Source organism: Fusarium coffeatum (genome assembly GCF_003316985.1).
Source record: "Fusarium coffeatum strain FIESC_28 chromosome Unknown BRIP53273_contig_20, whole genome shotgun sequence".
Taxonomy (NCBI): Eukaryota; Fungi; Ascomycota; class Sordariomycetes; order Hypocreales; family Nectriaceae; genus Fusarium; species Fusarium coffeatum.
The window spans coordinates 58,920-80,969 of NW_022157818.1; the positions used below are offsets into that span (position 1 = coordinate 58,920).

Consider the following 22,050-nt stretch of genomic DNA (forward strand, 5'->3'; position numbering starts at 1 on the left):
GCTGGTCCTGCAGAACACCCGACCAGACCTACCCTTCCACTGTACGTACGGATACTGTTAGTTAGACTGTCTGTAGGCACTCTACTCTAACGCCACAGACGTGTGCCAACCCTAATATCGCCCGTTTGACTGTCGAAACGTCGCGACAACATGTTTCGACAAGGGAGATCAAACGGCCCCTGTCGATATCAAGAGTATTATAGTGCAACTCACGATAGTGCTGGTGAAGCGTCTCTCTTCCGAGATGAGTCTAATCTCTCTTGTGTATGTATATAACTCAACAGAGAGCTTGGCGCGAATAACCTATAGCTAGAGCCAATGTTTAATCAACAAGAAATCAAAATGATTTGACTGGATTGTGTTTCTACGGGAGACCAGTAACAGAGTAGAAAGGTGCTAAAACATGTTTCACAAGCTGTCTTACCTTTCCAGATTACCTAGCCATGGGGCAATTCAAGATCTGAATATCTTTACTGAAGTCTCAAGGTTCATTGTACACTCAAAGAAAAATCTGCTAGACTAACCATGATGGGTCCCCTTTGGCCGGCTTCGCTTGAGGAGATGATCGAGTCATGAGGAACGTGACAAAAAGTGCGAGCATCGTCAGGTACCTGGAATTTTCCAAAGCTGCCGAGTTGATGGAAGCCATTCCCTTCTCAGAGTAAGTTAAAACAAAACCCCCGCGTTCCACAATCGCAATCGAAATCGAGCCTGGGGATCCATTTTCCCACAATTGGGAATCTGGACCCCGATATTCAGAGACTCTTCATGGTCCCGCTTAATAGCAAAGCCTGATTGGTTGATCAACTCCCCAAACGTCATAGTCTCATAGAGCTTTCGTCAATTTGATCCGAGAGCTCGGCTGAACTTGTTACTGTACTGTTCTTGTTTCAAAAAGTTAGAACCACCAAGCAACTTCAGAAGCATCAATTCTAGTCTAATTGATAGTTTATTCATCATGGCCAGCTCGCAATGCCTGCGCCTCAGGCCGCTCGCTTCAGGGCTCGTCCGGCCTTCTGCAAAGCTTAGCGCTCAACATGTGACCAGACTTCCCATGATCGCAGCACGATACAAGTCAGGTCCTTACGGCTACACACAAGCAAAGGCCCTCGTATTCTCAAAGCCTGGAGAACCCTCTGATGTTCTTAGGTGAGTGCCACACCGAGTCATCTCCAACAACAGCAATATCTAACCGTAATCTCAGCCTACATACTCACTCTATCTCGCCATCCATCCCCTCAAACTCGGTTCTAGTCCGAGCACTTGCCGCTCCCATTAACCCCGCCGATATCAACACAGTTCAAGGCACTTATGGCTCCAAGCCTCCTTTCACTTCCCTAATTGGCACCTCCGAGCCCTCCGCCATTCCCGGCAACGAAGGTGTTTTCGAGGTCGTTTCTGCCGGTTCATCTTCCTCGTCGCTACAGAAAGGCGATTGGGTTATTCCTGCCATCGGACAGTTCGGCACTTGGAGGACACACGCTGTTGATGAGGCCGAAAAGTTCATCAAGATTGATAAAGAGGGTCTGACCCCTACACAGGTTGCTACTGTTAGTGTCAACCCATGTACTGCCTACCGGATCTTACGACACTACGGACCCAATGCTGGTCTCCAAGCAGGCCTGGGCATGCGCCCTCTCGAAGTCGGAAGCGGACAGTGGTTCATCCAGAATGGTGCCAACTCGGGCGTTGGTCGGGCCGCTATCCAGTTCGGAAAGCTCTGGGGTTTGAGGAGCATCAACGTTATTCGTGATCGTGATACTCCTGAGGCAACTGAGGCTCTCAAGAAGGAGCTTCTTGATCTTGGCGCAGATGTCGTTGTCACTGAATCTCAGTTCCTTTCCCGTGAGTGGAGGGACCAGCTTGCTGAAATCACCCGCAAGGGCCGCGAAGAGATTGGACTCGGTCTCAACTGCGTTGGAGGCAAGTCAGCTACCGCCGTCGCCCGATCTCTTGGCAGCGGTGCAACTCTGGTCTCATACGGCGGTATGGCCAAGCAGCCCGTCCAACTCCCCCTTGGTCTCCTGATTTTCAAGGACATCCGTTTCACTGGTTTCTGGCTGAGCCGATTGAACGAGCAGGATCCTACTGGCAGAAGACACGCGATCAATGATATCCTCCAAATCATCCGTTCAGGTCAGTTCCGCGACGTCCCTATCGAGGAGGTCAAGTGGGACTGGGATACAGAGGAAGAGACTTTGCGCAATGCTGTGCAGCAGGGTCTTCAAGGATTCCGCAAAGGCAAGGGAGTCTTCACTTTCGGTGAGACATAAGCGGGAAACATAAGAAGAATGAAGAAGACACTGATGAGGTAACGAATGGGATTGCTTTAAGTTTCTCGCCGATGTCATATACCATGAATCAACCAACGAGGAAGAAACGTAATGGGCACACTAGTCTCGCATCTTGGATACATATATCACCATGAATAGAACTTATGCTGGCAAGTACATATGAACATATACAAAATCGAGTTGCTATCCACTGTCTAACCCAGGCCCAAAACCTTTCATGTACCATAACGCCCTGACTCCATCAGATCGGATCTTTTCATGATTTCTTTAAGTCCGGAAAGCCTGCGCCCATTCATGTAATTTGTCAATGACAACGGGTGCATACGCAGTTAATGTATCCTCAATGACTCGATCGAAATATCGTAGCGCTTCCTCCTCGCTCAGCTCTAAATGGAAACGTTCTCGGACTTTGAGCACTGCCTTGTCCGGCTCAAGTCGGATATCAGGAATATTGGCGTCGACCATGAGGCTGAATAGATTAAGAATAAGGTTCGATGACTTGCGTAGTGCAGTGTATGCCAAGAAACAGTACTGCTTGAACTGTTTGTAATGCTCCGACTGCACACCTCCCATGCAATCCACCATCTCCTTTGAAAGCTTCATTAGGGGCGCAAAAGGCTTGGGATCTCGACCGAGGATGAAACCAAAATCAGCGTGGAAGAAATGACCGTCAGGCGCAAGGAGAAGATTCTCTAAATGACGATCGCCGACACCAAGGATGTAAGTAATGACACAGTAGCCTGCGCAAGACCTTACGTATGTGTCTAAAGTTTCCTGCCGAACGCCAAGGGGTTGCCTGTCGTCCGGATTGTGATACTTGAGATATGCCAGAGCTGGGTTATTCTTGAACTTATTGACAATGCTTGATAAGCTTGCCGACTGTACGAACTGCGAAGCACCAGCGGAAGTACTTGTCGCCAGAATCTTGTATGGTGACAACTTGAGGTCCAGATTCTCTTTCTGCAACAATTGATCCATGAGAGTGATGATCTGAATGACGAGCTGATCTTGTCTAAGATCATCGCCCAGCTTGAAGATGATGGGATATGGGCTGCCCGTTGACGTCTTGAACGTGCATTTAAATGGGTTTAGCGATGACTTGAAAACCACTGTCTGATCTGGGATGATTCCCGTCACCAATACTGAAGGATCAAGCGGCATTGGCAAAGGCGGCTCAAAAGTCAGAAGCTCATTCTTGGGGTCAGCCAAGAAATGTTTTACCTTGTCAACCTTCTTCGCGATCGATTCATTTGACGTTTTGACTTCTTGTGCAATCTTTGAAAGTATGGCAACTAGCTCGGCCTGACGTAGTAGAATTTTGCGTGTCTCTTGGCCATCCGGCTGCTTGACAAGCTCGACCATGAAATCATATGCAACCTTTCGGTAGATGTTACGATTATCAACACCCTGCTCAGGACTTGGGTCATCACACTCCACCATCAGGTACCAGTGGAAATAGTTTCCTAGTAGGAAGTTGGCAGCCGCCCGCTGTATCAGAAAGCGAGCCAAAGATGAATCATGAATACTTTCCTCATCTGATTCTGTTGAAATGTGTTCGTATTTGAGAGCCTGGACCAATTGTAGAAGATACAATAGCAACTCCTCATCATCAGCTTTGCGCAATCGCTCCACTGCGTAGGAACGAACTGCCGAGTTGTCGAAGGATGGTCCAAGAAGTTCAAGGGCATCGTCGACATCAATAGCAGTCCAGCGACCGAGTACTTGTATAGCTTGCCTTGATTCGCTCTGGTCATTCCAATTGACTGACTTAACAAATTTGGTCAAAGCTCTCTTGTCTCTAGTCAGGTGGTAGCGAAACTTCCAAACCAGATCAGTTTCCTCTGGCGTGAGAACATGAGTCGGAGAGTACGACATAATCAGATTCAGCTCATCTCGAACCTTGGCGTTTGGCTTAAGATCCTTGTCAAGAATGCCGTGACGATGCGAGCTTCGGAACAATCTTCTGTGTTTGGCTTCTGCGGGGTTGTCCCGGTGTCCAGCTTCGGGATCATACACTTTGATCAGGCGTCCCCCAAGCGCTGCAGAGCTCTCGCCCAGGGCATTGATGCCAGGGCCGTATTGAACTTGAGGCTGACGGTGGGCGAGACTGGCCTGAGAGACTGAGAGGTTCTGAAGAGCCGAGATAGGAGGAGGGCCGTATTCATGGTCGGCAAAAACGACGGGAAAGTCGAATCGCGGGAGTTCGACGTTGAGTAAAAATGTCGACTGGCCAGGTCTTTCGTGGTTGTCCTCGCCATCTTGGCCATCCGTTTCATGCTCGCCGCTGATGGCTTGTTGCCTCTGTAACATCTTCATTGACGATTTGGCAGCTTGTAGGCCTCTCTTTTCGAAGCTTCTGAATACCATCTGATCCAGCCAATCAACTCGAGGTATCTCGCCCATTTCGTGTTTCTTAAACAAAGTTTCCATCCTGTCCAGCTCCTCTGCGTCCTTATCCAGGGGAGGGAGCTGCTCTTTTCGAGATGTCTTCTTCTTTGTCGAGATTAGCGCTGGAGTTGTTGTATTATCGGTACCATCTGCGTGCTTATGTCGGTGGACGAGACACTTTTGTCTTCCTTTTTGTGCTTGGTTATCGTCGTCAAACATGGCCAAGGTAGTGCCTCCAAAAGGGATGGCATGGCCAATAGCCCCGTCTCCGCCAACTGGCGAAAGATCCCATACTGTTATGGCTAGACATGAGTTGGCCGGCAAGGAATCATATGTAATCGGTAGCTGAATCCACTCGTTCCATCTGTAGTCTTAATCAACATAAGTCGCTCGATAGCCTTGGGGGCGCTTCGTACTTTCGCTCGAATCGGAAAGGCTTGTAAGCAGTCTGTACCGGGACAGTCAAGGGCTTAGAACCGGACCAAACCTGCACAGTAACATACAGATCGGAGTAAGGGCTAGCAGTTCCAGTTAGTCTGGGGTGAATGCGGTTTGGGTCTCGTCGACATGGCGCACCTGATATTCGAGCCAATGTGGCGCAAGTCGGGTCGCTCAAGAAGGGTTGATGATCTGAAGGGAGGTTCCTCGCCTTCTAGATTCATACTACGCAAATGTTAATTCGGTCACCCGTGTTGAAGAGAGCTTCTTACATGCGGATGCTCACAGGATGGTGGACATCCTTGGAGCCCGCAAAGGAGAACGGGTCCATACGCCCGTACTCAGACATGACGACCTATGTCATTCTGTATACAGGATATAAGGGCAGCGAAGCGGGGTTGCAGTCGAGAGGAACGACTGTGCTGTGAGATCAAAGATGTTGCTGTGTGGAAATAGAGGTAAGAGTGATTGATGGCGTAGGTAACTGGTGGTTGCAGATGCGATAAGATAAGAGGTGTCCGGGAAGGATACCTACCTGAACCTGGGTTTTGGGTGACGTTCAGTCCAGTTAGTAGGTCCCGTCCGCTCCACTGTTAGAGACTTGTGGGGGAATCACATGGACGGCATTGAATTGTCACGAGACATCCATTAACAACAGTATCTACCTATGGAACTTTACATTTTATACTACATTGGCTTCGCTTGACTTGACTCTTCTAGACTCACCAACCTAGAGAGTTTTAGTCGACCGCTCCCAACGGAATCTTTGTGTCGATTAATTCTGCCAGAAGCAGGGGCTGGTTTATAACAAGCTTTCGGCACTGTCGTTTAATCAAAAAGCTTCTTCCCATAGCCATTCCTATATGAGTTTCGATATATATATAGCAAAGCTAACCCCTGGTTTTTCGACCGAGTCATGAGGTAGCAATGTTGGTGCCTCATTTCCTCCTCAAAGATCCCTGGCCAAATATCAAGGTAGGTATGTATATATATGTAATGGCATTGCACCTAGTATATGTCTCTCAATAATATATTGCCTGCAGATCTTTTCTTTATGTACATCCTCTCCGGCAATTAGTCTATGTTCCCGAAGGCATAGCAAGACAAGGATCTGAGGATATTGGATCTAGAGCAAGTTTCAAGCCTCTAAACTGCATAGCCCAAACTTAGAAGCCACACCATCAACCTGATCAATCAATGAATCTCCTTCGGAGACATCCGCGGAACTTTATCCCTCTCATACCCTGGACCAACATCTAACTTGGTACATCAGCCTCTTCAGCTCTTCCACTAATACTGCACTGCACTGTACTGTACCCTGTTCTGCAAAAGATCTTCACTCCTTCGGGCGGTGTAAATCGTCATAACTATTCAGTCTCATCTGCCACCATAATTTAGATATAGCAGCGACTAGTCCTCATGCCTCGTTCCCTCAGGGCTTTGCTCTCTGCTGCTTCAGCCCATGACACGGCCTCTCCGCGCCCAAAGTAGGCCAAGATGGCTCACGAGAGTCGCAACGATGCTATGTTAAGGATCATGCCCAACGGGCGATATACCGTGGAGGCAATTATGGTTATTGTACGAAATCCCTCGCGATCAACACTACGAGAAACTAACCAACGCTGGCCCGACAGATCTGCGCCACTATTTCGTTATACAATAGCATCGAGTTGCTTGCTCTCATCTTCACATCATCCAGACGACGCAGCGACTTGTATTTCTGGAGCATCACTGCGGCTTCGGTGGGCATCTTGCCATACGCGGTTGGCTGGTTGATCCGCTACCTCGACGTTGTTGGCGATGTGCCGGATATGATCATCAATGACATCGGATGGATGCTCTTGACTACTGGCCAAGCTCTAGTCCTATATTCTCGACTCGGACTGCTCGTTAAAAGCGCAGTTGTTCTCTGCGTGACAAAATGGATGATAATCGTCAACGCTGCCATTTGGCATAGCGCCATAACTGTACTCATCTTTGCCATCAGCCGCCAGCGGAAACTCGACCCCGGCGGCGCCTTTGTCAAGGTTGACAAGTTCCAGTTGACAGTGTTTTGCGTACAGAATTTTATCCTTTCTGGTCTTTACCTGTGGAAAACCACAAAGATATTGAGGAAGAAGACGCCACAGCATCGAACCAGCCGCGTCCTGTGGCATCTCATTCTCATCAACGTTTTACTTGTACTCATCGACGTTGCACTGCTCGTCGTCGGCTTTACCAACTATTTTCTCTGGCAGCAAGGCGTAAAGGCAGTCGGATATTCAATCAAACTCAAGCTCGAGTTTGCTATACTGGGAAAACTTGGCGATTTTGTTTATAACGGGGGAGAACTGGTGACTGACTATCCCATGTTTGGGTTTGTGGATATGGAGCCTGAGCCTGAGCCCCAATCCAAGTCAAGGCCAACAGCACGGCCAATACAAGCCCCTGAAGTGGCCCATGTCGAAAGCTCCAGGAAGCCATCAAGTGCTTCTGCTGCCGAGTCGTCGCAGCATCGCGAGTTCGTATCGGGCGAGACTGTTGTTGACAAAGGCAAGGGTGTATTGAGGTGTGCATTGGATAAGGGCAAAAGTAAATGTGTAGGCGACTGCAGCAGCAATGGTGTTCAAACTTCGAATTAGCATTATACCCGGGTTTCTAGCTGATAGTTATTGTTTTGTACTATGTGCATATTTACTTTGATGCCATAGCTTCCTAGCGTCTTTATACAAATGGAATAATTCTCAGGCATATCAACGTGTTCCTTGTGCCACCGCCCAAACTCCTCGCAGCTGTTATACATGAATCTCATTGTCCACCCATGATGTCCATCTAGTTGTGACCCTGAAGATGCCATTCAAACACCTTCATGAAGACATCCTTTCCATCTCCTTCCAAGACATCTCCGTGGCAGGGGATCATAGTATCAAAGTCCCACTGAGAAATTCGGGCCATGCTGTCGTTAAAGCTATCACGGTTCTTGGCGAGCACATACCAGTTGAAACGTTGCAGCCACTTGGTATCGCCGCGTGGGTTCTGAACGCAAGCGAATAGCTTACCGACAGCACCATCTCCAGGAAGTTCTGCTTCAGGAACTTTGCTGTACTGCTCGGTGGGTGGCAGGTTGAAGAGCAAATCAGCCTGGATCAAAACACGCTCAGGCTTGTAGTTGAAGACGATCTCGAGGTTGGCATGGCCGTCGACGTATTCGTAGTCAAAATCAGCGTCAAACTCAGGATCGATCCTGGTCTCCCGCTTGGTGTCCTTCTCGAAAACAACGGCGAATTCTTCATTACCGATCTTAGGGTCATCAGTTTGCTTAGCGCGCTTCTCAGGCAAACCCTCTGGGCCGATGATCTTGGCTGAGGGATATTCCTTTGCCCACTCCGAGATAAAGATGTGATGCTCATAGTCAAGAGCAACGATGTAGCGAACATCGCCTCCCATCTCGATGACTTTGGTATGGGTGGCTTTTGTGAGTGCTACAGGAGAGAAAATGGCGAGACCTCCAGAAGTGAGCTTGACTGTTGGGCATGGATGTCAGTCTGACTTGTGTCTTTACAGATGGAACAGAGACGAGTTTACATACCTAAAGTACCTCGACCACCAATCTTGACCTTTCCGAATCGTGAGAAGGGCACTGAAAAGGTTGCAATGTTGGGGGTGACATTGCGAATGACCATGACATGATCAGGGTCTGAAGGAATGAGTTTGGATGACATTTCTGCAGAGTTGGTTTGATGCGATTGTGACTGTGACTGTGACTGTGGCTGTGAACTGAAGTTTCGACTCTGGATAGGAAGCGTAAATGAAGTTGTTAAAGACTTGAGTCTTGGAGTTGATGAGGTTAAGCTTGGAGGATGTATGACGTTGAATCCGAGTGCACGTGAAAATGAAAGTGTAAAAGGCTTCTGTTGCAACTGGAATAATCTGGGCAGTTCGTTATTTAAGTATCCAATACGGGCCGAAGAGCGTATCATCACGAGGAATTGATTGATTGATTGATTGTATTTGTAAGTAAGTAATTAGATACCCAAAGGGTCCCGAGGGTCGTAAGTTGGAGCAAGACAAATAGCCATGACATCAACATTTTTCTTCTACTACTTAATTATTAGATGTCATCCGTTTCGGCCGACAAATCTCGCCCGATTTCCAGGGTCTTGGAATTACTTTCAAAGGTAAAAGTGGATACTTACTATGTATTTGTATTTATTAATAAGTGGTTCTTATCATGTGAATATTGACAACTGAACAAGTAGTTGCTTGGATATTATACCTACCTAGGTACTAACATGTAGCACTTGTTATTGATACAATGGAACTTGTGCAATTGATCTTATACAATATCCTCTCATAACAAGTACAAAGATTCTGTTTCTTTCCATCAATTCTTCTTGATCCTAGCTGATCCATTCGGCGACTTGATGCACCCCGAGAACCCGCTCTACCGGTATTACAGCTTACCAACCTCGGCCTCGTCAACGGCAACGGCAACGGCAACGGAAAACATTCCTCTATTTGATCGCAGTACTCACTAGACTCGGATGAAATGACAAAAGAGAGGCACATTAATAATCTTCTCTCCTGAACTCCAAAGGAACCTCAACTTATATATACCTAGGTAGTAAGAGACCTCTAATGAACTCCTTCACTCCTTCAACGATTAGCCATACTATACCTATGCTGTAAGTCTAGAACGTATGATCCCCAATTATAACATTCAAATAAAATCGCCAATACAAATGGGAAACTCCACACAAAACTGACCACAAAACCAATCGAGGCCTTCACCGCTCCCGTCAAACTTGTAATACCTAAAACCCAAGCTGTAAATCCCATAATGCCGCTGATACCTTGCCATTCCAGTCCTTGGTCCCCGCTGAAGCACTTTGTAGCAATTCCCCTTAGCATGAGGCTTCTAGCCAGGCCGTTGGCGTCGAGCCACATATTCCGCTCCTTCTGTAAAGCCGCTTGATCATACCAAATGTAAATCTTTAGGTAGACCGCTCTAATGAACTCCATATCTACTAGGACACGATAGAATTCCTCGAGTTGCGGCGGACTAGGAAACGGACCTGCATCGCTGCGTTTAGTGTATCGTCGCCAGGAGTATCTCGCCGTCTGGCCAAAGAACGCTGTGAGATGAAGCCAACTTAAAAAGTGATCTCGCAAGAAACGCCAGACATGCCGGCTAGTCCCCTGCGGTAGGCTAAGTGCTGACGTTGAGAGAGAGGAGTGCACAGGTTCCAAGGATTCGTTCTTGGCGTTCTGCCCATCTTCATCTTCGTAACCGTTCTCATCCTTTCTGCTTGGTGTTGTATTGTTACCAGCTATCGTGCTTTCGGGACCAAGGCCCTTTTGCGAGCCTTGTGACTGGTCCTTCTCTGAACTATCTCCCTTTGCGGACGAAATGTCTCCTATGGTGGATTCTTTCTTGTCGGAAGGGGTTTCGACAGATGACTCTTGAACGGTAGACTCTTGCATACCGTCTAGTTCATGCGAACGATGCTCAGACTTTGGGACAGTGGATCCTTGAGCATCCAAAGATGGAGGAGGCACATGATCCTGTAAGGCACGCGTCGACCCGTCAACAGGGAGCAATTCTGGTTGGAATGGTTTCTTCTTCGGTGATGATGCGGCAGAAGAAGGCTTCGGGGCGAATTCGCTGAACATTGAGCTGGTCATGCTGCTGGCCATGCTGCTGCCTGGAAGAGGGCTATCAAACATGGAAGACTGCGTTCCCTGCGATCTGTGAGACCAGGCGCTCGGACTGGGAGAAGGGTAGACGCCTGTTTGCGTTTCAAAGAGGCATTGGCCTGCCTTGACGAGATCGTCACGATAGCGCTCAGTCATAGTTATACAAAGGTCGATAAGTTTCAAGTACTTGTCATCATCTTGGCTATTCTGCTTGTTGTCGTTCAAGGAGGCTATGTTTTTACTGCAGCGTTGACGTGCCTTCTCAAGGAGACTCAAAGCCTTTTGCATACCGACTAGGCTTACATCAAATTTGTCTGTTCTCGTCGGTGTAGTGAATCTGTTTTGGCGTGGCGAGTCGACTATACGCGCTGTTGGGGGAGAATCAAACAGTCCTGTTGGTTCATGCTGCCTACTTGCTTCAGGCGACGGTGGAGTTTGTGGAGTTCGCAGCTCTCCCCGACGAGAATTCTTTGTTCCTTGATTGACTTGAAAGATTCTGCTGTGGTTGTCCTTCGCGTCTACAAGGGATGATTTGCTGGCATTAGACTTGTCGCGAGAAGCATGGATCGTACCCGACTGCTGCTCTTGACCCTCGTCCTCCCAGTCAGTTGAGCTTTCATCATCGACGAAGGCTTTTTCCAGCTCAAGACCGAGATATAACCCAGTCTCAAGTAGACTTTTCATCATAAAGCCCGGATGTACGGGGTGTATGCTGTCGATTGGTTGTGGCCAGGGTGTTTCGGGTTCAGGATTCCTCGGGCCATCATGTCGTACGCGAAAGCATGTGTTCGGATCAAAACTTCTGTCTCTTGGTAGTCTCGATGAACCACTGCGGACGGTTCCAGGGACAGGCGGATCTTTGCCAATAGTTGCATCTCTTGGATTCGACTCTATCCAGGGAGTACGAGAATTCTCTTCCGCAGATTTCTTCTGTGTTCCCGGGTTCTGAACCCTTTCGAACGATAGACCACCACTACCTGGTGTGAAACCTGGTGTCAAGTTACTACCAGTATCTTTAGACGCGGCAGTCGGTTTGTTCTGGTTTGAACTTTCTTTGACCCGGGTTGCGACCTGCTCTTCGACTCGTTTGAACTTATGTCTGACTGCTTGGAGATCACTTTTCAGGTCCTTGATTTGTGATGTGGCTGTCTTGAGCACTTTTTCGACCTTGGTTTTGTCCTTTTCGACAGCAGTTTCTAGTTGCTTGATACCATGCTCGAATTGGTCAATGTTTTCTTGTTGTGAAGCATTGCAAGTTCTGAACATTGCTTCAACGCATTCTTTCGCATGTGCCTGAAACTGGTTCAGGATCTTCAAGGCTTTGTCTGGAAGGGCAGCGCTCGAGCGATCATATTGATAGAAGGAATCGATGCTCGATACGAGACTGGACTTTTTTTCTTCCCAGCTCTGAATAGTTGTATGTGAGTGAGTTTTGGTTTCTGCCAAAAAGATATCGAAGCTAGCCATCCTGTCGTAGTGGTTAGGGGCGAACCGTGTGACAAAGGGTGTCGATGAAGGTGTTCTGGAATGTGCTGCAGATGCGAGTCCAAAAACGAAATTATATCAACGAGTCCACTCGTGACGGGCACAAATGCTTGTGAGGTATCGAGATGCTTGAACAATTGACAGGAAAGTAGATCAAAGACAAGAGGGCAAAGAGGGATTATGAAGAGAACAGGAGAACGTCCTTGACGTTGGATGATATCTTTGTCTATATTCTCTCTGGTTCGTTTCTTTGTTGGTTCATCCATCAAAGATACCAAAATATACCTAGGCCACACACCTTGTATCGTGCACAGGCATACTCTCACAAAGACAAAATGCCACCAACAGACCAAAGGCCATGCTGTATGTGCTGGCCACAGTGACATGGCAGTCAAGAACAAAGAAGCGCCACCAGAGTTTGTCCTCGACCTGTGCAAGAGACTGGTCACCATCGCCATCGCCGAGCGTCTATGCTTTGAAGGGCGAGCATCAACTCAAGGATTGCATGACAAAGGATCCGAAAGAGTCAGGGTATTCTTGTAATGTTATCACCTCTCTTCGTCCTCAGCTATACCACCCTCTAGCGCCAGGTCCTGAACTTGTTACATCATTTCTGTGTGTAATCATGGGTTCCTTAAGGCCAAAGGTATCAATGATATCTTGCCAAGTCTGCATATCCATAGATAGAATAGCCTGATGTTTTGCCGCTCCGTGCCGTGTTGGCTCGTCGTCGTCTTCGGCCTCGTCTTTATTGACCGGGGCTACAATATCATTTAGCGACACACCGTGATAATTGCACCAAAGCTGACTTACCAAGTGCTGGAAGATCAAACTCATCGAATTCGATTTCAACTCGACCATCCCGTATGAGAAAACTAACGTAGAACATGTTCTCTATGGTTTGGCCGAAAGATTTGGGATTTACAACAAAGCGCATCAAGTCTATGCCGCCAGTACTACGGAGACCATATTGATGCATGATCCTGTTCCTCTCTTCATCGTCCATATCGTCATCAATACTGTCTGATACGGTTTGTTGAAGATGTGCTTGGCTGCTTTGTAACTGTTGGAGGATTTTGCCACAGATTGCAGTGAGGTCGTTCTCTTTTTGCGCCAAGTCTTCAACGTTGAGTACTTCTGGGCGTGTTTCCGTCAGGGCATTTGGTCTAAAGGGTGCGCTTCGCTTGGCGATTTTGCGAGCTTTCTTCTCAACCGATAGAGGACCGAGGAGGAATCCAGGGAGAGCAGGTCGGCGAAGATGTGGAAGGGAGGCGAAGCGACCAAGGTGCGGCCAGTTCATCATGTCACCATCGTCGCCAATATCATCATCTCCGTTGTCGTCGCCTCTTGTAGTTCTCCTTCTGTGGCGTTGAGTACTCGAAAGCTCTGGCGCATTATCATCCATGATTCCCCGGCCATGCCTCATGTATGTGATGCATTTTGACACAAACTCATCGACATCCACACCTTGTGAAAGGCTACCTTGCGTCAATCTCAAAGTTTTCCGATATGACAGATCAGTCGTGCTGACAAGTAGACGGGAGTCGATCGTTGCTTCAGTTGTCTGTCGTACTTTCTTTGACAATCGATTTGCGCGAATGATAGTTTCGTGAAGCCCTCGTGAGCCGGCCTGCAGATACTCTTCCGTGTTTTCAGTCACTTCGCGTAACAGGTCTCTGAAGCCCTGTTGAACTTTACGACGTTCTTCCAACGGCTGGTCGGGGTCATATACGTCCTCATCCTCATCGTCGTCACTCTCGTCTTCGTCATCGCCATTGGCCACAGGTTCAGCTGTCCGTCTTCGATTGTTCGAGGGTTCGCCATTTCGTGTGTCTGCCCGTTTTCTCTTGGAGCCTGAAACAGAACGACTGGATTCTCTTTCTCTCACGGTAAGGTTTTGGTGCGACTGTGCAGCTCGTGGGGCCGGAGACGGCGATCGTGATTGCGACTCTTGGCCCGAGTCTTGCCTCCGGGTAGGCATCTGTGCGGTGAGCTGAAGACGTGTATAGAGAATGAGATGAAGACGAGAATTGTTTCCGGGTCTATCGACGTGGATATCGGTATTATCGCATGCGTATTTTGAGATTGTGAGACAAACAAAATCGTAGGAGAAATCGCGTCTTGGTGGTTAGAAGACGCGACTGAAAGGATGTAAGGTACGTATTTCAATTAAGCTGCAGGGGCCCACCTCCAGGTAGTAGGAAGGCACTGTACTGTAATACTAAGGTGGGCTGGAAGGATGTGAAGTGCGGGGCAGTGCATAGCGGCTGCCTCTAACAAGTGACAGTTTCACCCTCCACTTGAACCGCACATCAATTTAATGCTACATATATCCTCATCAATTAAGGAACCAGGTACCTGGAGATCTGTTTATATCGGTCCTATATTACTTATATAAACAGCAAGTGGTTTCAACACACTTTGGAAAGGTCTTTCTGAGATTTCAAGGTAGTATTTTGATCGCTATAGAAACGCATGGACGCTATGATTATTCCTTACATGGATATCTCCATGTCTTCATGACATAAACCCCTTTGTAATATATACTTTATGAACGGAACCCTCTCTATATCCCTCCGCCTCTGTTTCATTGCCATGGTCTACCATGTGAAACTCTCTTCTACAAAGTCAACCACGCTCGAACCCTGCACCGCTCTGGCAGCACCACGAACGTCGTCAGCAAGAGCGCCAGGCCCACATACTGTGACACACATGGCACCCATCTGCTCTTGAACCTCTCTTTCCAGGATTAGGGGAACGTTCGGCCGTCCAGGGAACATGCGCACCGTGGCGCTAGCACTGACAATATCGCGTGGGTTCTGAGGACGGGTGACGAAGATCTGGATGCGAAGGACATCTTTTCGATTGGGAATGCGGAGGATCGTATCCATGTACGGTCGTACCCATTCGAGAGACTCGTATTCACGGATGATCCAAACAAGGGTTACCCGCCGAGTGGCAGTCGTGCCCTGGTTGTTGCCTTCCAGAAGGTGACGGATGTAAGAGATTTGGTGAGTAATTCCAGTTGATCCAGCAAAGAGAACTGCGTGGCCATAAGAGTCGAGGCTATGGTGTCCGGCATAGGGGCCTTCCATGGCAGCCTTGGCGCGAAGGCCTCCAGGATAATGAGAAGCACGGTCGAAGAGCTTCTTGGTAAATCCTGTCTGGGCTGCGATCAAGAAAGAGACAGTTGTAGTCATGGCCGACTTGTCGACTGCGTTGGAGCCCTCCTTCTCCGCGATGGGCAGACTGTTGTCGCGAACATGGTTGATCCAGCAGATTGAAAAGGGGTGGCTCTCCCAAGCGCAAACACCCCAGATGCGCAGGTATGCATGGGTACCAGGCTCGATGTCCATGTATCGTGGCAAGTGAAGAGTAACTCGAGTGACGTTGCCAGGCATGGCCTCGCACACTGCCTCGGTCCAGCCCTTGCTCGACCAGTTGACAGATAGAAGACGGAACATTCGAGAGAGGCGGTCAAAAAACCAGAGACCCATGATACCAATGATCCATGAAAGCTGAGGAAGACCTCCAGGAAGTGCAGACGAGGCGCAGTGAACCCAGACAGCAACGAAGGCCACAAAAGCCAGGACAATGTGGACATTCAGAAAGGTTTCGTAAAAGGCATGACGTACAGGAGAAAGGGAAAGCAGGGCAAGGAAGATCATAGCCACCGTACCAACAGTTCCCGAGCTGTAAAAGGGGATGGATGAGATTTGGTGACCAACACCATCCCAGCCTAGATCGTCCACGGCGACGACGAGCCAGGCGATAGTGTGGATGATAGACTCGAGAACCACGATGCGGCCCATCCAGCGATGGAGGAGGTTGTATGTGTCGAAGCTGATCTTGAGCCATCCGATAAGAGGGTTGTTGCGTCCAGCAAAGATGATTAAGGGCACCATGCTGACAAGGGCCAGCGTGCCTGAGCGACCTCGTAGCTCTGCACAAAAGGCAAGCTTGTTTTCATTGGCCCAGTTGAGAAAGAACATGTAGACAAAGTTACTGCCCAGATAGATGAAAAGAATAGTGAGGTGAAGTCGGGAGGGGAGGGTGCCCATGCTGATAGCAGAAGAAAGCTTGAACTCTCGGTTGTGACGCTTGTTCCACAAGGGGGCATAGGTGATGTGCTTCTTCACGCCGGGCATCCATGACCACTGAGAAATCTTCCAGTACTGTTGCTTGTGGCCAGGCATATTCATGGCCGACATATGGCGGAGTCTTGCCCATAGGATCTCGACGATTCTAATCCACAGAACGATGAGCGCCATGATACCCAGGGTCCACCATAGCACATCCTTAAATAGCAGGTTCATAGGTTGGTTGACACCGTCGAGATTTGAGTGATAGTTGGCTTCGGCATCTTCGTGGGACGCTTCGGCACGAGATTTGAGTACTGATGTAGGTATGTACGAGTTGATGTCGGCGATCCGGCGCCGTGTGAAATCCATTTTGTCTTTATTAGCTCTCCAGAAGAGAACGAAAAAGAAAATGACCAGATGTGAGGCTCCTTTATATGGAAGTTCTTAGATGGAAAAGAAAGAGTGAATAGTCGTTGTTTGCTGTGAATGAATGATGAGACAAGGCGATTGCGAAAATGGTCAAGAATCCCAAACAAGCACGCAGAGGTCGGTGGTGGTGTATTTTAAAGAAAGTAATCCGTATGCTGTTCGTCCTTGTGTTCGTCTTTTGGTGTCAGAACATGATCGTAATCAGGTGTTGACGTGATGGTTGTGTTAATAAATCGTGATCGGCGAGCCGGCTTGTGAGTAGTGACCTTGTTGTGTTCAACACAATGACACAACACAAAGGCCAAAGGCGAAAGAACAATAAGGGACAAAAGAGTCCGGGCAGAACAAGGGCGACTTATTGACCGGTGCCAAGACAGTGTCTGTAAGCGCTGTTCACCTCGTCCACGAAGTGATGTTCTGAACAGGCTGCAACTGAAAGAAACCAGAGCCAGCTGATGGTAGGTAAGATCCCAATTTTGTTTTTTTGGCGGATGGGATTTGGATCTGCGGTAAAGAACGGGTCGACGTCAATTGCCGCGAGTAAGTAAAAGTAAAGTCGGATCGATGAGATGAAGTCGACGGGAGGCAAGGGCGCTTGGTAGTAGCGACAAGGAAGGCAGGGCCAGAGGATCGACGTTTTTTTTGGCGCGTGCAGTGTTGTACTGTGAGCGGCAATGTAACAGTCGAGGCGCTTGTTGCAAGACACAAGACAAAGGATCTGATCTACCAGAGACAACAATGACGAGGAAAATGGCTGTTTATGAATGTTTCAAGGCGTTCTAAGACCTGTTGCAGAGAAACACGCGAGGGCGAAACGAAACGAGCAGCTGGCAAGCAGTGCAGTAGATCAAGCGAATGTAGAGGTTACGTAGGTACCTTGGTAGGGAAAGGGAATGGCCAGCCTGTGTGAAGAATGTATAAAAAGTCTCAGAAAAAGACGAAAATAGAAGAAGCAGAAGCAGGCAAGGAACTGAACCACCGTAAACGGTATGAAGAGGAGGAATGAAAGCAGGCCTGGGAGCAGGCGTCGTGATAATATGTAAATGAGCCGCCACGCTCCGCCCTCTCCTCTCCTCTTCCCTTCTCAGCAAACAAACCTGTCCGTCCTGGCGCTGAAAGGATTTACCTGCTACGGGTTCATTGGGCCAGGATGCCTCCCTGTATGTAGGATGAATAGTGCGTCTGTATCCATGTGCAGGGAACCCCTTACCTACAGCCTCCCGTCCCCTTGCTTCGTCCAACGAGATGCAACGAGTCAAGTTATCAAGGCTGTGAGTGGCTACCAAGATTATCCGAAAAGTCCAGATGATGGACACCCCTGTAATCGCTCTTCTCTACCTACTCCCGCAATATCCGTGGAACCGAGAAGGTTGAGATTTGATTCCGCATTATAGATCTGTTTGGATCGCACATCACGCTACGGGTGTGCCTTCACAGAGAACATCTCTCTAAAATAGGACGTTCTATTGCGTGCAATCACCTCTTTCGTGAGCATCTGCTGTATGTACCGTACATAGCCCTGAGGAACGAATGTTAGTCTACCATTCGACCTTAAAAAAGCCCTCGGCAGGGGTAACGGCGTGGCTGTTCAAGATACAACCAATTGGGTGAGAGATGTCGCTGCCAGATCTCAGAGTTGGCCGCTGGCGGGAAAAAGAACACGATTTAGTGGTTGCTTGCACTCCAACCCTGGTTATGCCGCCCATGCTTCTGAAACCAGCCACTGCTTGGCCCTGGCTCGGACAAATCCCAGACCCCTTTTGGAATGATAACTCCAAGAACTCCAGCTGAGTTGGTCAGGGGTGAGTGGCTGTCAACGGCCAGACCTAGAGCAAGAATACGGGTTTTGGGGCCGTTGCAGCGCTTGATAGCCACTCAATGCCCCGCAAGATCTTCTAGAGGTATCCGGTAGGGAATGGAATGACAACCCGTTCGGGCTTGTGTCACGAGCCGAAGGCATCACCACCACTGGTTCACCATCTACAACATACTACGTACTACCTACGTACTACCCATTACTTGTTTCCTTGTGTGAACGTTTCCTGTTTTATGTTTGCATATAAACATTTTTTGTTCCAGTTCCGTCTTCGTCTTCTGACGCAACTCTTGATTATACTGGCTGACAAGAATGGGCTGCCTGAAACAATTCACCGGCAATACGGCAAACTTAGAGGGGCTCAGTCTAGGTTACGGCGAGTGTGTAAGATGAATAATCACTGCGCTCACGATGCTTACTTCCATGTTGACGAGAAGACTCTTATACTGACTTGAAATTTTTGCTGGTCGCTTAAGCATGGTCAGATTACGCCTCAGAGCAGGGCAAGAATTTACATGCACCCTGTTAAAGCGGCCCGCAATCTTATATTTCACGTCCTGTGGTTGATGGAATTCCGTTTCGACGTCAATCTGATACAAACTGCACCTGCGGCCCGGGTCACCGTCCGACATGACAATGGAAAAATGGCCGTTGCCCACTCTGTCCCCGGGGTACATCCCATAAGAAGGGCTCTTGGCACCTGCACTCCCTCCGGCTTTGTGACCCAAGAGAGATAGTATATCATGAGACGAGCCTCTTGGCGTCACAGGTGAAATGATTCAGTCCCTAAGAGCTCGCTTCCACTGCCTTGGGAAGCTTGGGAAACTAGACACGACCCACAGACGGGCGCTATCTTGATTCTGGAAAGGGCAATCCTGGGTCCCATTCAGGCGATCGTCCTGAACCTGATGCTTGCTTTTAATCCTTCCTTTCACCCATCATGCAATGATAAGCTTGCTGTGAAATCGTCGACAGGGTTACGTGACATGTTGTTTGTCATTGACAGCGGGCGTTTGCCTCTGGGCATTCATCCCTTCTTTAGATACGCAGTTGTACATTCGTTCCAAGATCATCTAGATCTGTGAAGGCGCGGAGCTGACCGAAAAACCCCCACAAGAATGGTAACGAGATTGCCGATTATGCCATGTTCTTGCTCTTCTCGAGTCGCGATCACGCCAGCACGGACGTGACATTGATTGATGTTGTGTCAAGTTGGCCGATGCGTATCCGTAACTTCTATGTAGAAATCATGCTTGATGATACTCCATACACAAATTTGGTGGTCGGCAATACGCCACAGCATGCGCCACGTTCTGTGCCACACTTTCGTCACTGGGCTTTGAAACCTGAGGCAGAAAAGAATGCCCGTTCCCGTGAGGCTCCCGAACAACGCCGGAAATTTCCAGGAAGGCTATCACGAACTGGGTATTGAATATCGGTGCACAGCCATTGCGGTCAACACAATGGGTTCCAGCGAGTCGAAACCAATCTCCTCACATGTGTGGAAGGCGTATGTCATTACCAACTTGCGAGCCATTTCAATAAATCTCAATCAGTAACTGACAACTTGCCAATAAACAGCTCAGCGCCCAACGGCATCTCACAAGACCTTGTCGATTCACTACAGTCTAGCAACGAGGTACACTCATTTCATATCAATAATTCACTAGCAGGCTTCTCAGGAATCCAATGAAACTAACAGTCTTGTGTTCTTTCTGAGTAGACCGATGCCTCTCGATCCAAGATAATCGAGCTCCAGATCCAGGCCCGCGTGGCCGAGGAGCTCAAGAAGCTTCAGCAGAAAGAGGCCGAAGCCCTCAAGCTCGCCCACGAGAAACTCTCTAACGCCGAGTTTAAGGACGAAAACAGCACAAGCCAGTACACTGTTAGCAAGGAGATCGAGGCGATGCGTCAAAAGCTCGAGGCTCGTAAGCAAGTCCGCGATCTCCCTGAGAGCGTCGACGGTGCGCGCAATGAGGTTATTCGATGTCTACGGGAGCACGACCGACGGCCGCTCGACTGCTGGCAGGAGGTGGAAAACTTCAAGGCTGAGGTTAAAAAGCTAGAGAAGAGCTGGGTTGAGAAGGTTGTCTCGTAGAGACAGAATGCTGCGGGGATTTGTAATGAGAATGGGGAACGATTCTATAGAGAAATAGAGACGGCGGGCTCTGGCATGCCCAGACAGGAACGCAAGTGTACATTACGACATTAGGAGCGGCAAAAGCTATGTTGAGGAATCAAAGTGTACAGCAACTTATATCTCGAGGACCAGTCCCTGTTCTTCCTCTTCTCTTTCACTGACATCTTTTCCTTTGCTTGTGTCCGCTTCTTGCTTGGCTTTCAGCTCAGCCTTCTTCCGCAGGCCCTCAGCACGTTTTCTTTCTCGTCTTGCTGCGGCATCCTCCCATTCCTGTCCCTCTGGGTTTCGGCGCGGCACGGGTGCGGATATAGCGTCCCGAAAAGCGTTCTGGAAACGTTCAATGCGCTTTTTATTCTCGGCGAAGCGCTCATTCGCAATTTCCACAAGTGTCTGAAGATATTCAGGGGAGACTATTCGTTTGCGATGGCCGTCAACTTGCTGTCCAACAAGAGATTCAAAGGCAAGGCCCATTGTCCGTATAGCAACCATTGGAGTAGTGACATCTTTACCGCTGGGGACAATGTTAAGAGCACCCGACTCCCGGAAGCCTGCTTGTAGACCACATCGCAGAAGTATTTGAGCGTGCTCTGCTGATGCCGTAAGGACGTGAAGAATCTACATAATGTCTCAGCATGACTTGCACTTGTATTCTAACATTGCCTCTCCTCCAATACGGAAAGGCATGGCTCTGCTTACCATTGCCTCAAACTTGAAATGAATAAGTCTTCTTTCTTTGGCTGCCGCCGCTCCATCATGACTCGTTGCAGAATCCTCAAGTCCAAACAGACTGCTCCAATCTGTGACCCCGTTACTTTTATCAGGTACAGGGTCGTGGGAAACAAATAACCAAGCTCCTCCAGCACCCTTCCCCCCAACGCCTGCTACTCGCTCATCTTCATTCTCGGCATCAGCAACTCTTCGACCCTCAAGGAATACGCTAACACGCCCTGCACAGCTGCTAGTAGTGACGAATCCAGACTGCTGGTTGATTTCATCGATAAGATCACGGATGCCCTCATCTACTGAACCTTTGGGCGAAGCATCAGTGTATTCTGTATCAGGAATCGCGAGTTGGTCGAGAATCTTTTTCTTCCGCTCAATGAAAGCGGGTGGACAAGAGGCGAGTTCTTGCATCGTGGATGTGAGGCAAGACTTTTTATTTGTTAGTTTACACGCGAGGCTGAGATAGGTCACGATGGACAGGCAGGTAAAGGGTAAGTGGAGGGGCTTTGCTAGAAGGATATCAGAAAATAGTGGTGGGGATGAGAGAAATTGTTAGCACGAAAACCAAGATTACGGACG

The 22,050-nt window shown here is 48.7% G+C and overlaps 6 protein-coding genes across 6 annotated transcripts; 3 read left to right on the top strand and 3 right to left on the bottom strand.

The window, feature by feature from the left end:
* Positions 1-958: 958 nt before the first annotated feature.
* FIESC28_00686 (uncharacterized protein) lies at positions 959-2,273 on the top strand (the record flags this gene model as incomplete). Its single annotated transcript, XM_031154837.1, has 2 exons — positions 959-1,149; positions 1,205-2,273. 2 exons carry the CDS (start codon positions 959-961, stop codon positions 2,271-2,273), a joined length of 1,260 nt encoding a protein of 419 aa, XP_031021091.1.
* A 288-nt stretch (positions 2,274-2,561) lies between these two features.
* On the bottom strand, positions 2,562-5,469 carry FIESC28_00687 (uncharacterized protein; the record flags this gene model as incomplete). The annotated part of the gene is made up of 4 exons (XM_031154838.1): positions 2,562-5,046; positions 5,099-5,200; positions 5,259-5,345; positions 5,393-5,469. 4 exons carry the CDS (start codon positions 5,467-5,469, stop codon positions 2,562-2,564), a joined length of 2,751 nt encoding a protein of 916 aa, XP_031021092.1.
* Positions 5,470-6,617: 1,148 nt separating this feature from the next.
* On the top strand, positions 6,618-7,741 carry FIESC28_00688 (uncharacterized protein; the record flags this gene model as incomplete). The annotated part of the gene is made up of 2 exons (XM_031154839.1): positions 6,618-6,698; positions 6,755-7,741. 2 exons carry the CDS (start codon positions 6,618-6,620, stop codon positions 7,739-7,741), a joined length of 1,068 nt encoding a protein of 355 aa, XP_031021093.1.
* A 7,140-nt stretch (positions 7,742-14,881) lies between these two features.
* Positions 14,882-16,732, bottom strand: FIESC28_00689 (uncharacterized protein; the record flags this gene model as incomplete). Its single annotated transcript, XM_031154840.1, has 1 exon — positions 14,882-16,732. One exon carries the CDS (start codon positions 16,730-16,732, stop codon positions 14,882-14,884), a length of 1,851 nt encoding a protein of 616 aa, XP_031021094.1.
* Positions 16,733-19,857: 3,125 nt separating this feature from the next.
* FIESC28_00690 (uncharacterized protein) lies at positions 19,858-20,706 on the top strand (the record flags this gene model as incomplete). The annotated part of the gene is made up of 4 exons (XM_031154841.1): positions 19,858-20,033; positions 20,083-20,118; positions 20,190-20,247; positions 20,332-20,706. 4 exons carry the CDS (start codon positions 19,858-19,860, stop codon positions 20,704-20,706), a joined length of 645 nt encoding a protein of 214 aa, XP_031021095.1.
* Positions 20,707-20,862: 156 nt separating this feature from the next.
* Positions 20,863-21,882, bottom strand: FIESC28_00691 (uncharacterized protein; the record flags this gene model as incomplete). Its single annotated transcript, XM_031154842.1, has 2 exons — positions 20,863-21,363; positions 21,445-21,882. The coding sequence occupies 2 exons, from the start codon at positions 21,880-21,882 to the stop codon at positions 20,863-20,865; spliced, it is 939 nt and encodes a 312-aa protein (XP_031021096.1).
* Between the last annotated feature and the right edge of the window lie 168 nt (positions 21,883-22,050).